At 36.6% G+C, this 13,918-nt stretch overlaps 1 protein-coding gene and 1 long non-coding RNA gene across 2 annotated transcripts in view; both read left to right on the forward strand.

The window, feature by feature from the left end:
- The first annotated feature begins 361 nt into the window (after nucleotides 1–361).
- LOC144439977 (gamma-aminobutyric acid type B receptor subunit 2-like) lies at nucleotides 362–6,796 on the forward strand. Its single transcript, XM_078129206.1, has 7 exons — nucleotides 362–585; nucleotides 1,487–1,622; nucleotides 2,036–2,143; nucleotides 2,940–3,065; nucleotides 3,708–4,055; nucleotides 5,881–6,072; nucleotides 6,698–6,796. Exons 1-6 carry the CDS (start codon nucleotides 362–364, stop codon nucleotides 6,064–6,066), a joined length of 1,128 nt encoding a protein of 375 aa, XP_077985332.1. The 3' UTR covers nucleotides 6,067–6,072; nucleotides 6,698–6,796.
- Nucleotides 6,797–9,183: 2,387 nt separating this feature from the next.
- Nucleotides 9,184–13,918, forward strand: part of LOC144439689 (uncharacterized) — a 40,835-nt gene continuing 36,100 nt past the window's right edge. The window contains exon 1 of the long non-coding RNA XR_013481138.1: nucleotides 9,184–9,240. This is a non-coding gene — a long non-coding RNA (uncharacterized LOC144439689). The remainder of the gene's footprint in view (nucleotides 9,241–13,918) is intronic.

Genomic DNA, 13,918 nt, shown 5'->3' on the forward strand with positions numbered 1-13,918 from the left:
ACCACCACCAACACCACCATCAGCACCAACACCATCACCACCACCACCACCACCACCATCAGCAGCTGTACTACTATCACTCTCCCAATCATCATCATCATCATCATCATCATCATCATCATCATCATCACCATCACCATCACCACCATCATCATCATCATCATCATCATCATCATCATCATCATAATCACCACCACCACCACCACCGCCTCTGTTAAATGCACCTATCACACTCTTCCATGTTCTCGCTCTATACGCACCGCAATACCATTCCCTTAGTATACTAGTTATACAAATCGAAACATCAGACAAATAGATTATAACATAAATCAAACTATTTTATTATTTGCAGCAGCCCAAGATGACGCCAAACAATTACACCAACCTAACAGACACACCCATCGTAACCAACACAGTACAACATGAAGAAATTATTGACGTCACCATGACAACCACGCTTCCCGTTACTATGGAAACAAGGACAATATCACTCGGCATTTTCATCGTTGTTTGTGTTTGTGCAACACTTGGTTTCGCCATGACAATTTCATTTTTAATATTTAACCTGCTTCATAAAAATGATAGGTATGTAATATGATGAATTCACTGTTAACAGAAGTATAGATAATTATAACCTGTATGATATGATATATATGCATTTATCAAATTATCAAATATGCTAGTCGATATTAATTGGATATACAAGCGTAAATTGAGGAATGTTGCCATAGCAATACCATGTCCGATCTAAGACACTACAAGGTGTAAAAAGAAATTGTGTGGTTCCGATTACATTCAATTTTAAAATAGGTGGGGGTAGGTATTCTTTTTTTAAATTCATTAATCTATTTATTTTTCCATATGTGAGTGTCAAGTTTAGGTAGTTATGTTTTCCGTCTGTTAATTTCTATATGGTATCTGTGTTATTGGCCTTGCGAGACTTCACAATTTTCTTATTGTTTTTGTCGAATATTTCAACAAAAGTTTATGGTCGGCGTGAAAAACTAGGTGGGGTCGGGTAACCGGAACCAAACAACTTTTTTTGGCCTAAGAAAGAGGATCTACACGAAATTGAAGACACTCTATAAGCAAGAGATGTTTTAAAGAAAGATGCTATATAAGAAACTGTGTGAGAACAGTATGATTACTATCTAGTTAATATTGCAAATGTTTGTAGACGGGAAAAAATGTTACCATAGAAAAACATGTCAGATCTTGTCTCAAAAGGGTAAGAAGACTTTTAGGTACAAAAGTGTAGTTCAGTGAAATATTAAAACTTCTCGTCGAGTGAATTGTTATCTAATATATATATATTGAAAGGGCCATAAATTTATGTTGTAAATATAAGAAGTGTATAATTTAAAATATTTTTTAGGGAGAATCGGATGATTATTATGGTACATACATATGTCACAAAAGCCAATAGTGTACAGCGTTTATTATGAATTGAATATCGTCAAATTAAATATTTTCTATTTTATTGCAGAATGATAAAAATGTCAAGTCCAAACATCAATGTTCTGATAACAATTGGGGGCGCTATATTATTTTTCTGTGCCATACTATTTGGGTTAGATTTCGGTATAACTGGTGACGTCACAATTGCCTCAATATTCTGCCAGGTGAGTAAACCTTATGATGTTGAATAATAGAGCGAGAGAGAGAGAGAGAGAGAGAGACAGACAGACAGACAGACAGACAGACAGACAGACAGACAGACAGACAGACAGACAGACAGACAGACAGACACACATACATACATACATACATACATACATACATACATACATACATACATACAGATAGACAGACAGAGACAGAGACAGAGAGAGAGAGAGACTGACAGACAGAGCGTAAAAGCGAATAGTTTACACCATTCTATTCAAAGCCTCATGTTAAATGATCTGATTTTCAATAACATTGTCAGTCATAGAAAATATGTCACGTGATAAATCAATTCAACATACGTATAACATAACGACTTGGATAATTTAATAATTAGAAAACGTAAAATGTAAATATGTCTTGATTTCAGGTACGTACGTGGCTCATTGTGATTGGCTTCACATTGGTGTATGGATCTATATTTAGTAAAAGTTGGAGAGTGTATAGAATATTTACAAGGGCCCCCATCAAGAGAACGGTGAGATATCATTTGTTGCATTACATTACCAATTTTAGTGTCCGTAAATTTGAGAGATGACTCGTTAGATTATAAAAATTATGAAAAAAAGTTACCATCCCAGGAAAGGTGCTAACGAATTACCCATATTCTGACGTCAGAGATAACTATTCCTGACTAGTTTTACATATCATTTCTTTACCCTGAATAAATACTTATGTTATTCCCCAAATATTTTTCTCCGTTCAGCCACAGACCCTCCACCCATGGTTCAGCCAAGGACAACACGAGTGACCTAAGGGAGTTTTGACATTACGAGTAGCTAGACGAGTAGTGATAACCCATTGGTCACCACTATTCTCCGGCTGAATAAAGAAAAATATTGGAGAATAACATACTCCAGTAACATCAAAGAAAAATCGAAAAAAAACTGGCAATTTTGAACGTTTTGACTCATATTTCGAACACAGCAGAACCAGTGACGTAGACACACGTTGTCGTGACATAGACGCGCGTTGTCGTGACGTAGAACGACCAGAATTTATTTCTATATTTTTTGATCAACTCGGCTCGTGCATATAATAATAGTATAATGTACATTGAATTAATTGTCACTGTAGTATTATGTATTTCCTTTGGATTCTTATTTTGTGTTTATTGTAAACTTACTCCCCTTTCACATATCTAGCCTGCCCTTCTTTATAATTCCACCCCCCCCCCCATTTATTACTCTTTCCTTTTTATATACAACTATGTTGGAAATCGTGTATTTCGTTTAACTATGTAATGTAGTTAAATTATTTTATTGTTTGTTTAGGTTATCCGTGATGATAAATTGTTACTCATGGTGTTTTTGATGCTAATGGTGGACATAACAATCCTAGCATTTTGGCAGGGATTTGACCCAATACAATGCGAGAAATACATAACAGAGGTGAAACTTGTAAGTATTGCTTATTTTGTTTAGCATATCATTGGCTTATGTTGTTTAGTTTGTTTGTTTTGCTTGCTTTCCTACTCTGTGCCCAAAGTGCTTTACAATTACTTATATGTATACACGTAGCGGCACAACGGCCCATTATACATATATTTGCTGGACTCTCTGAGGAGCATACCGTCCATTGCAGCCTCTTTAAGCGTACACGTAAATCATTCACATTACAAACTCTATCCTACCAGGTTCCCAGTTATACGGCTGGGATGAGTTGGGCACAGTTGTTATTCAGATCTGGCCATATGAGTTTAGCCATTCAGTAACAAACAAAAACGACAGCGACGAGGATCGAACCTGCAGTGGAATTGTCCTCTGTCAAGAATGTAACATATATGCAACAGTCAGTGATTAGGAAGAAAAATACTGAACAATTAGCTTTGATTCTTCGTACAATTCTCCGTAAAATCTGCATAAAATTATTAAGTTTGAAATAGCTAGACGGCATTGCTGTATAGGGATGTGTACCTAGCATAACTTAAACAATTGAATGAACCACATTTCGTCCATTACGTGATAACTGTCGCCTTATACTGCGTCCCTGTCTATATCTATGCAATGTTTCTAGACATTGACACATTGACTATTTTACAGGGGCCTCGAAAATATGCAGATCCACCATCGGCACCGGATGAGTTGATAGTTATCCAAGTATGCCAATCCAACTACACATATGTCTGGATTATTCTAATTTACTTTTACAAAGCTGGTCTTCTCCTCTTTGGTACCTACCTATCATGGGCTACTAGGAACGTCACACTGCCCTCTATGAACGATGCAAAAAGTATTATCATCAGTGTGTATACGTGCGTCATCTTGGCTGCCATAGTAACGGGTCTGTCAACAATATTGGTTGCATGGCCAAATGCGTGGTACGCATGCGTGTCAACTGTTATACTGGTGTGTACCACAGAAGTATTACTGATGCAGAATATACCTAAAGTAAGTGTTTTGTTTACAAGTTTGCAACTACTATGGAAAGCAAGATATGAGAAAAGTATACTACTACTAGGGAAAGTGAGCTATGAGAAAAGTAAGACAGACACAAACAAACAAACAAACAAACAAACAAACAAACAAAAACCTATTGTTGTATCATTTTAATATAAGCTACCTTTGCAATGGAATTACACTCACAGAGGGGTGGCATCTCTGACTGCAAGTTTTCCTATAATGCCCACATATTCAAGCTTATGCAATATTTACACCATCCTGATGTACTGTGTTATTATATGTAAATGTGTATAGTTAACTAAGGCATCACCATTACCCGCTTGTTTGATCTACCAAATGCGGTAAAAAATAGTTTTAGTTTGTGTCTATCTTAACTTGCTAATAGCTCACTTTACAAGGTAATGTCTTTTTTTTGCCCAGACTTCATACTATTTAGCTACCTATGGCATGCATTTGCCCATGTATGAAGTAGATGCTTTTGAAAGAGATTTTTAATATTCATTCCACTTCAGGCCATACAGAAATTAACTCAACGCACTTGGGATAGTACCAATTCTTATTTACCTAATTAAGACCTCAACTGATTAGAATTTGGATAACGCGTTTTGTCAAAGTCGTGTTGGTAACCCCTTCGTATGACAATCTTTTTTATGTTCCGCACAAACTGAGATTAAAATCTTTGATTACAGAGTCCAAAGTCAGCCATCTTGACATTTTATTTGAAAATTTATTATAGCAGAAAGCTTACTGAAAACGTGTCTATCACAAGCCAATTAGTGGCATAGTATTTTTCCGTTGAATTTTAACTACAGTATCATAGAAGTATTCACGTGTACACTCTGAAGTAATACATCAACTGAGGAACTATCAAAGTTTCAAATCTATTGGCACGAGTGCACGTGATTGAACGATTATGACGAGGTCAATGTCAGGTTTATTACACTGGGTCTAGGTGCTAATGGTGATATCGAATCGCCTCTAGATCTTCACCCTAGAGAGAGAGAGAGAGAGAGAGAGAGAGAGAGAGAGAGAGAGAGAGAGAGAGAGAGAGAGAGAGAGAGAGAGAGAGAGAGAGAGAGAGAGAGAGAGAGAGAGAGAGAGAGAGAGGGGGGGGGGAAGGGGGGGAGAGAGGGAGGGACCAGAGGGGGGTGAAGAGAGGGGTCTTGATACTTGATGTCACGTATACACTAGACTAAGGCTACAAGTTTATCGGATCATGATTAGCAAGCATACTTTTCATCATAAATTACATAGGTGGGGGGGGGGGTTCATTTAGCTACTTTACATTGTTCCTATTTTTGACACCACAAAGATCATATAAACAAATTTCGGTAAGCTGATGGTGATATATGTGGTACATAAAGAGCACGAGACTTGTCTTGAACGTTTGCGAAAATGCCAATCTTCAGCCGGTGTTGATGAGGGTTACCCACTAGTGTCACTGCACTTTTCGTGTAAGCTGTACTTTAATTTAACAAACAGATAAGCACTGTTTGTATGTGAGTACAGTCTGAGTGAACTAGGTGACCTTATTTTGCAAACATGGCAGGCACGCTGTTGCCCTTGGTCTAAACCAGTAGAAACTATCCTTTGGGTTGGAATCTGAAGATCTCTTGACCCCTGAGATCTGCAGATTAACTCTTTTCTCGTAAAAGTACAGATTCAAACACATCTGCTCGTCTCAGACTAATAAACCTGGAACCAGATTAATTTGAGGGTGTTCACCGAACTCGAGAGTTACTGGGGCATAATGTGGTAATGACAGGGTTATTCAACCACTAAGTATAACATTTTTTATATGTATTCATTACAGATTTATGCATGGAAAAATACGTCATCTGCAGACCTATCACGTTCCATTACTACGTCATACCTGGCTACGTCACAAAACAGCTCTGTAGATAGGATTGAAGAAGATTATTTAATGTTATCAGCTGAAAACACACAACTCAAGAAAGCTTTAGCCGAGGTCAGTGTGACCTATATAACAACTCCCTAAGCCTATGTATGTAGTCCATACCTATCCCATAATACGCTTAGCCGAAGTATGCAACCCCATGGCTATCTCTGAATTCTACAAAGGCTATGTTAAAGTACATGGAGAATTCCATTAACACTATTTATGTAGTCCGTCTATCACTGCTTACTCCACAAAGCCTATGTATAAGAATTCCACTACATGTATGTATGTATGTATGTATGTATGTATGTATGTATGTATGTATGTATGTATGTATGTATGTATGTATGTATGTATGTATGTATTTGTGTGTCTGTCTCCCCTCTGTCTGTCTGTCTGTCTGTCTGTCTCTGTCTCTGTCTCTGTCTCTGTCTGTCTGTCTGTCTGTCTGTCTGTCTGTCTGTCTCTCTCTCTCTCTCTCTCTCTCTCTCTCTCTCTCTCTCTCTCTCTCTCTCTCTCTCTCTCTCTCTCTCTCTCTCTCTCTCTCTCTCTCTCTCTCTCTCTTGAAAACCAATGAATCAATGTATCTCACCACAAATAGTGAACACGCTGTCGTTGTGAAGTAACATGTCAGATGCTTTATATAATACAAATAGAAATCAAATAACAATGGTTCAAACTAGAGTAATTCTTAAATAATTGATTCATGCTAAATTGATTTATTATACAGAAAGAAGAAACAATCAAAACTTTACAGCGACATGTGGACACTGCCAGAGAAAAGTTAATGAAAATTGAAATCGAGCAAGAAAATCGACAAGACAGTGGATGTGACGCAGACATGTCGTCATCAAGTACACAGGATGACATTGACCACGAAAGTGTTAACAAAGGTCAGAGGTCAAACTCAAATCCAACGACACAGAGGACAGATTCGCGAAGGAGGCTATCCTTTGAAAAGATCCCATTCGATTGGTTTAGGAGGAAACCACGTGATCGATCAAGTATTCGTAGTGATAGAAGCGTAATGTCAATGAAAAGTTGGAAACAATTTACCGAAGTACGAAATTCAATCGCAGATGATTTGCATAAAGCTAAAAATATATCATCGGACTTGCGAGATTCGATATCACGTGATTTGAATCGATTAAGGCGGAGGCCCTTGTCTGTGTATAGCAATGCAGAAACAGTTGACAGATACGCTGAGAGATTGTTATCGTCTGTCAGAGGCTGATGCAGATTCCATGATAAGCATACCTTTTACTTGTACTTACCAAAACCCAAGCTTCGAACGAGGCTACCCACCTCGTTCGCATGGACATACAGGTTCTATATCAGACATAGATGATCCGTATTGTAGTTGCAGCTGTGGACACCAGCACAGTAGGACTTCCAGTTTTCGTTCCACGGCTAGCAGGATTTCCATGCGATCAGTGGCCAGCATATCATCGCGTTTTAGTAGGAATTCAATACAACGTAGACATTCGTTGCCAATGCGATACCGTCCTGGGGGACGCAATAACCTCAGTGAGGAAAATCTAGTGCAAGAAGCTCCAAAGCAAGAGGTGGTGAAAAGCTCCTTAGCTTTTACTAGAAAAATAGGAACAGATACATATGTGTGATACAATCAAATTGTTAATGTAAAACTGTAATAGAAAGGCTATAAAAGTGTAATGCTAAACAGTCACCACTAGCAAATGAGATAAGGTTGCAATTGTATATATGTACTTACTGACAACACGACAGAGAATATAAGACCTTTAGATGTAAGGTTCTTGTAGTACTGGTACGAAAATTGGGTTGTAAATTAAAAGCATGCACCTGTAATATAGTTTAATAACGTTTGTCTAAAGGGAAAAAGAACAAACTTGCACGTCTCATACAAGTACTTTTAACACATGAAAAAGTTGAGAACAAAACAGATTTAGCGAGGAGTATGGATTTCCCTGAGAAGTATGCCTGTACATGTACTGGAAACGTAGGCTATAACCTGTGAGACACAACTACTAACTGCCCAGATATAGAGTTTTATACTTAAACTGATATCATGGCTTGAAAAAGTCTTAAAGAATAACCAACTCAAAATTGACATTTCATTTTTTTCATAAGCGTCCTTGAAGAACTCAATTGTAGAAAGAACTCTGAGTCCTCTATACATATGTAAATATCTGTACAGTTTCTATTTATAATATATATATATATGTGATGTTTATATTATATTTCAAAACATGGAACCATATATCAGAGCTACGTTTATGAAATATGTTACCTGCAGAGGTCTAAGGTTATATCGACAGTGGCGTTTTGTATTTCTAATACCCTACAATCATAGTCCTACCTGTACTGATGACCAAGAGTATCGTGACGTCATCACTGTGTCGGTGCGAATGATCTACGCAATTGCCACTTAAGCTTGTCGAGGATTTCTTTCACTTGGTTTGTTTGCAGGGCGGTATAACAGTTTACTGAACTAGGTCGTTTGGCCAATTAATGCTGTATTTTTGACATCAATCAATTGTATGTCATCTTATATGAGAACTCTCTTGTTAATATTACAACTATTTTATAATAAATATATGAAAACATATCATGCTTGTCTGAGATGGTATTTTGAGGCCCCTATCCGAAAATGTAGTATGTGCACAGTGGCCTGCTGGAGGGGGGGGGGGGCTTCCGCCCCTAATTGGTGATACATGTAGCTGTATTACCTTTGTGATATGTTTTCTAGAGGAAGCCTTTGGTCTAAAGCGAATTCTTTTGTTCAAATGGAAGAGTCTAGAACGGGGCCCCGGAAGGGGGCATGACGTCAGAATTCACATCTTATCGGTCCTTTTCTCAGGTTGATATTTGTATATTGTCGTTCCAAAGACGCGTGAGAAATGATGAGATTAAAGACATCATTGCTACATGTGATTAAAATAACATGGTGGACTTGTTTTTAGAATATGTCACATTATGAATTGTGCTTGGTCTATTGTGTGTGGTTGACCTTTAGACAATATAATGGCTATAAAATTGGGAGTTGGCTACCGGTAACCCCCCCCCCCCCCCACACACACACACACCCATCCACGCTTTGTAGTATAAAAGCGCCAGGTAAAGATAAGCCAAAAGGGCGCCCCCAATGACGAAATTGGTGCTCGGGGCAAGACTTCGAAATTGTCCAGTTATGATGAAAGATGTAACACGGATTAGAAGTTGCTGTTTACGCGGCCATAGATATCACATGTCACATGGCAAAGTTACTGACAATCACCACTATTTCAACTCACTGTAAGTACATTTTAGTTTTACAGTAACCTTAGCATGTTCAGAAGAAAATGTGTCAAGAATTTACACCTTCAATCAAGAAAATATCCTTGCAATTGACGTCCTTAAAACGACACAGCTTGCATTCAAGCCTGGGTGTTCTCGTCAGATTATCTTGGGGTTTGAAAGCCTGCCTACGTCAGCGTCGTCGTCGTCGTCGTCGTCGTCGTCGTTGAGGTCATGGATTCAATGAACATATGTAATGGCTACTTGAAAACCCACAAGTTCAAGGGTCATGGATCAGATCTTGAACTTTTTACTGGGTTATTTTAGTTTCATATAATGAATTACACATGTTATTGTACTTAGTAAACTGAAACAGATTTGATCACAAAAAAAATCTATAGCAAACTAAGTAGTCATGGCAACTGAACTATTTGACGGAATCGTAGGGATAATGCTGTTGAAAAAACCAGCCATTACTATAGTGATTACATATTCATTTCAAGTCTGCAAGCGATATAAATACATAGGAATCACGATACTATGTTCACACTCAGCTCAAATTACTCACAATACCCCGTGCTGGCCCATTCCCTGAACTATGTAATCATTGGCATCTGAAACTGAGAATTACATGTATATAGAAACTAGCGACATTTGACATGCATACATACATACATACATACATACATACATACATACATACATACATACATACATACATACATGCATACATGCATGCATGCATGCATGCATGCATACATACATACATACATACATACATACATACATACATACATACATACATACATACATACATACATACATTACATACATACATACATACATACATACATACATACATACATTACATACATACATACATACATACATACATACATACATACATACATACATACATACATACATACATACATACATACATACATACATACATTACATACATACATACATACATACATACATACATACATACATTACATACATTACATACATTACATACATACATACATACATACATACATACATACATACATACATTACATACATTACATACATACATACATACATACATACATACATACATACATACATACATACATACATACATACATACATACATACATACATACATACATACACACACATACATATATACATACATACATACATACATACATACATACATACATACATACATACATACATACATACATACATACATACATACATACATACATACATACATACATGCATCGCTATTGTACATCGTTCATGAAAATAAGGCGACTGATCGTCGGACACGGGGAAATATCAATATTAAGCTTAGAACTTGTATTGAACATACATCCCTGTTAGAACTTCGGTGGACATACACGTTCGGATGAGTGAACATTTCGGATAATCGGAGTTCAGATAATATGTGTTTTAATCACAGTCAGTTGTGAGCTAATATTCTATACCAGGATGATAATATTCTATACTAGGATGATAATATTTTATACTAGGATGATAATATTCTATACTAGGATGATAATATTCTATTCTATTCTAGGATGATAATATTCTATTCCAGGATGATAATATTCTATACTAGGATGATAATATTCTATTCTAGGATGATAATATTCTATACTAGGATGATAATATTCTATACTAGGATGATAATATTCTATTCTATTCTAGGATGATAATATTCTATTCCAGGATGATAATATTCTATACTAGGATGAAAATATTCTATTCTAGGATGTCACAAACGTATAATTGATATATATCCAGCGTTCAAAATAAACACTGTCCCACTGGTCCGGGGCTATTTGTTTTACCGCCGGGTTAGTGATTATAAAAATTGTTGATCCGGCAATCCAGCCGTTTTGTTGAAATATTAACCTACGATTATTAGGTCATACAATATGACAAACGCCCATCAAAAATAGAATTCACCTTATTGTCGAGTAAATTATAAAATCTCAGAACCGTAATGTGGTCAGACACATTTTACATGATTGTAGTTGTCGACTGACTGTGTCTTAATACTAGACAGTTATCAGTTAGTGGCATGATCGGTCGATCACTTACGGTTTTTATATTGTAAAAGTTAAAGGTCAACATTCTCAGTCTGGGCCATGGGTTATTGACACTCCTGGATGCCTGTACGTAGTACGATCCAACAATGACATCTTGAATATACAGTACATATGACGTCATCCTCTTGGCGTCTATTGCACATACAAAAATGCAGACTACTTTAATGCAAGAAGCAGTAGTGTTGAGGCTATAGTTCATGTCACACGTCAACAATGATTCCAACGTAAATCTTGTCTGTTTGCTATTAACGTTATCCTGTAAATTTAGGGAGCCTGCAACAGTTACAAGGGGGGGGGGCGGGGGTAATCAGGCCCGGGCTCTTGTGTAAAACGTGACCATCCCCGCAAATTTCATTCTCTACAATATAACCCCCTCCCCCCCCCCTCCTTTACAATATTTCAAACACATTATTGTAATGCTGTCGGACATGAAAATGTGACACTAGAACAGAATCAATGGTTTAAAGGACTTAATCCCACTCTTGCCACCGGCCCGAAAGTTTAAAAGGCAATGGTTATTTTCCAACTACTACCACCACAATAACTTTATGTGAAAGCACTGCATTAATCAATACCAGGTACTGTGTTTGGATCTCACTGGCTGAGCGGAAGTTTAAGCCGAGAATGTTAACTCTCCGGGAACGGTACCAATGGCCAGCTCTGGTAGGGTGTGTGGCCAGCGCTGGAAAACCCAGACCCCATTTTAGACCCACTTTGACCAAAAATCAATATCCCGTTTTAGACCATTACAGGTTTTTAAAAAGATGAAAGTTTAGACAAAATACATTTCCTTAGGAGGCAAAAGTTTGGGTAATTAAGATTTGGTAAAAAACAATGGACCACATTTTAGACCAAGGAAAATAAAAAATAATGCAAAGTGGACCCTATTTTAAACTCTTCAGCTAGAAAAAGACAGACCCCATTTTAGACCAAAGAGCTAGATAGAAAACACACCTCAAAGGGCCAAGGACGGCACATATATGTATACTCAAATAAGAGGAGTAGTCCCCCCCCCCCGGGGGGTTAACTCCCATACACTGGATGGGTAAACTCCAAATATTGTCTGGACCGAGGTCAACATTATCCCTAATACCTTACCCAACTGTTCCCGTTTTACTCCCGTGAGACCCACTTCTCTCCTCAAATCACAATGAACTAACAATAACTTCCCTGTATGTTTGTCAGCAGCGATTTTATGATATGGGCTGATATTATTGTACACCTAATCCTAACCCTAACCCATAATTTAAGACAACATTGGTATGTTCATTACCATGGTTGCATGGTTGTTATTGTAAAAGGGAAACGTGTTTGGAGCACATCATATCAATAGCTAATAACAATGCAAAGCAAAGTGTCAACGATCATTATGATATTATTTTTTAGGAGTCATTAAATGTGCAACTATATGCCTATATTTTAATATAGATCAAATTAATTTCAGCTTAATTACTACATTTGTTATTTATCTCCAATCATTAAAATATAACACCAGGTTATACATACAAGTATACTCTATCCTGTTATATATATATATATATATATATATATATATATATATATATATATATATATATATATATATATATATATATAACAGGATAGAGTATACTTGTATGTATAACCTGGTATGTATAACCTGGTTGTCATACATAGTTGGCTGACCGTACCCCCCTAGCACCCGAATTAACATCTTGTCGTGATTACATTGTCAAAACTGATAATAACAAATTTAATGTATATATATATATATATATATATATATATATATATATATATATATATATATATATATATACATTAAATTTGTTATTATCAGTTTTGACAATGTAATCACGACAAGATGTTAATTCGGGTGCTAGGGAGGTACGGTCAGCCAACTATGTATGACAACAGCGCCGTAAACAAGCTACCATCCTGCGGGTAATAGTGAAACAAATCCACAACAAGGTGTTACGTTCTATACAACAGAGTTACTCTGAAGGTTCACATATATTGTAGAATTGTCAAATATTGTTTGGACATTTTGAAAATGTACAGACAGACTTGTCTATAAATGTTATCATTTCCAATGTATTAACATAGATATAGAGAAGTATACGTGACATGTGCAATTAGAATTTAGTTGATGACGAATTCCATTCTACTTTTTGTACAATGCATTTATATTAGGTCAAAATACATTACAAACTATTTTTAAAGCCCGCCACTTGAATATAAATTTACATTACTTTTGTCATAATAACACAGTAATGTTAATCGGGATACTAATATTTTTCCACTAAAATTGTATATATTGTTTTCATTCTTACATGCAATCTTACAACAAAAGTACGGAAGTTGAAACTTTCACACACCATATTGCTGTTAGCACAGCGGCCCGATATGAATTCAGCAATCCAGTCGTTGGGGAGGCAATACTGAATACGGGAAGAATTCGTTGAATTTCGACAAGAATTTGATATGGGGATTAATGAACTAGACAATTATTAGATACGTTTAAATCACTAGATGTGTGTATTTTAAGTGGATATTTATGCGCTCACGAATATCAACAAAAATATGAATCAAATTAATGGCAGCTGTCT

The sequence above is a fragment of the Glandiceps talaboti genome, chromosome 9, assembly GCF_964340395.1.
Source record: "Glandiceps talaboti chromosome 9, keGlaTala1.1, whole genome shotgun sequence".
Lineage (NCBI taxonomy): Eukaryota > Metazoa > Hemichordata > Enteropneusta > Spengelidae > Glandiceps > Glandiceps talaboti.

What these genes read in the sequence shown, in the direction of transcription:
- LOC144439977 (XM_078129206.1), top strand. Translation starts at nt 362, where the DNA reads ATGACGCCAAACAATTACACCAACCTAACAGACACACCCATCGTAACC. An exon ending in CTGCTTCATAAAAATGATAG is followed by an intron (nt 586 to 1,486) that starts GTATGTAATATG and finishes ATTTTATTGCAG; the next exon opens with AATGATAAAAATGTCAAGTC. An exon ending in TTGCCTCAATATTCTGCCAG is followed by an intron (nt 1,623 to 2,035) that starts GTGAGTAAACCT and finishes TCTTGATTTCAG; the next exon opens with GTACGTACGTGGCTCATTGT.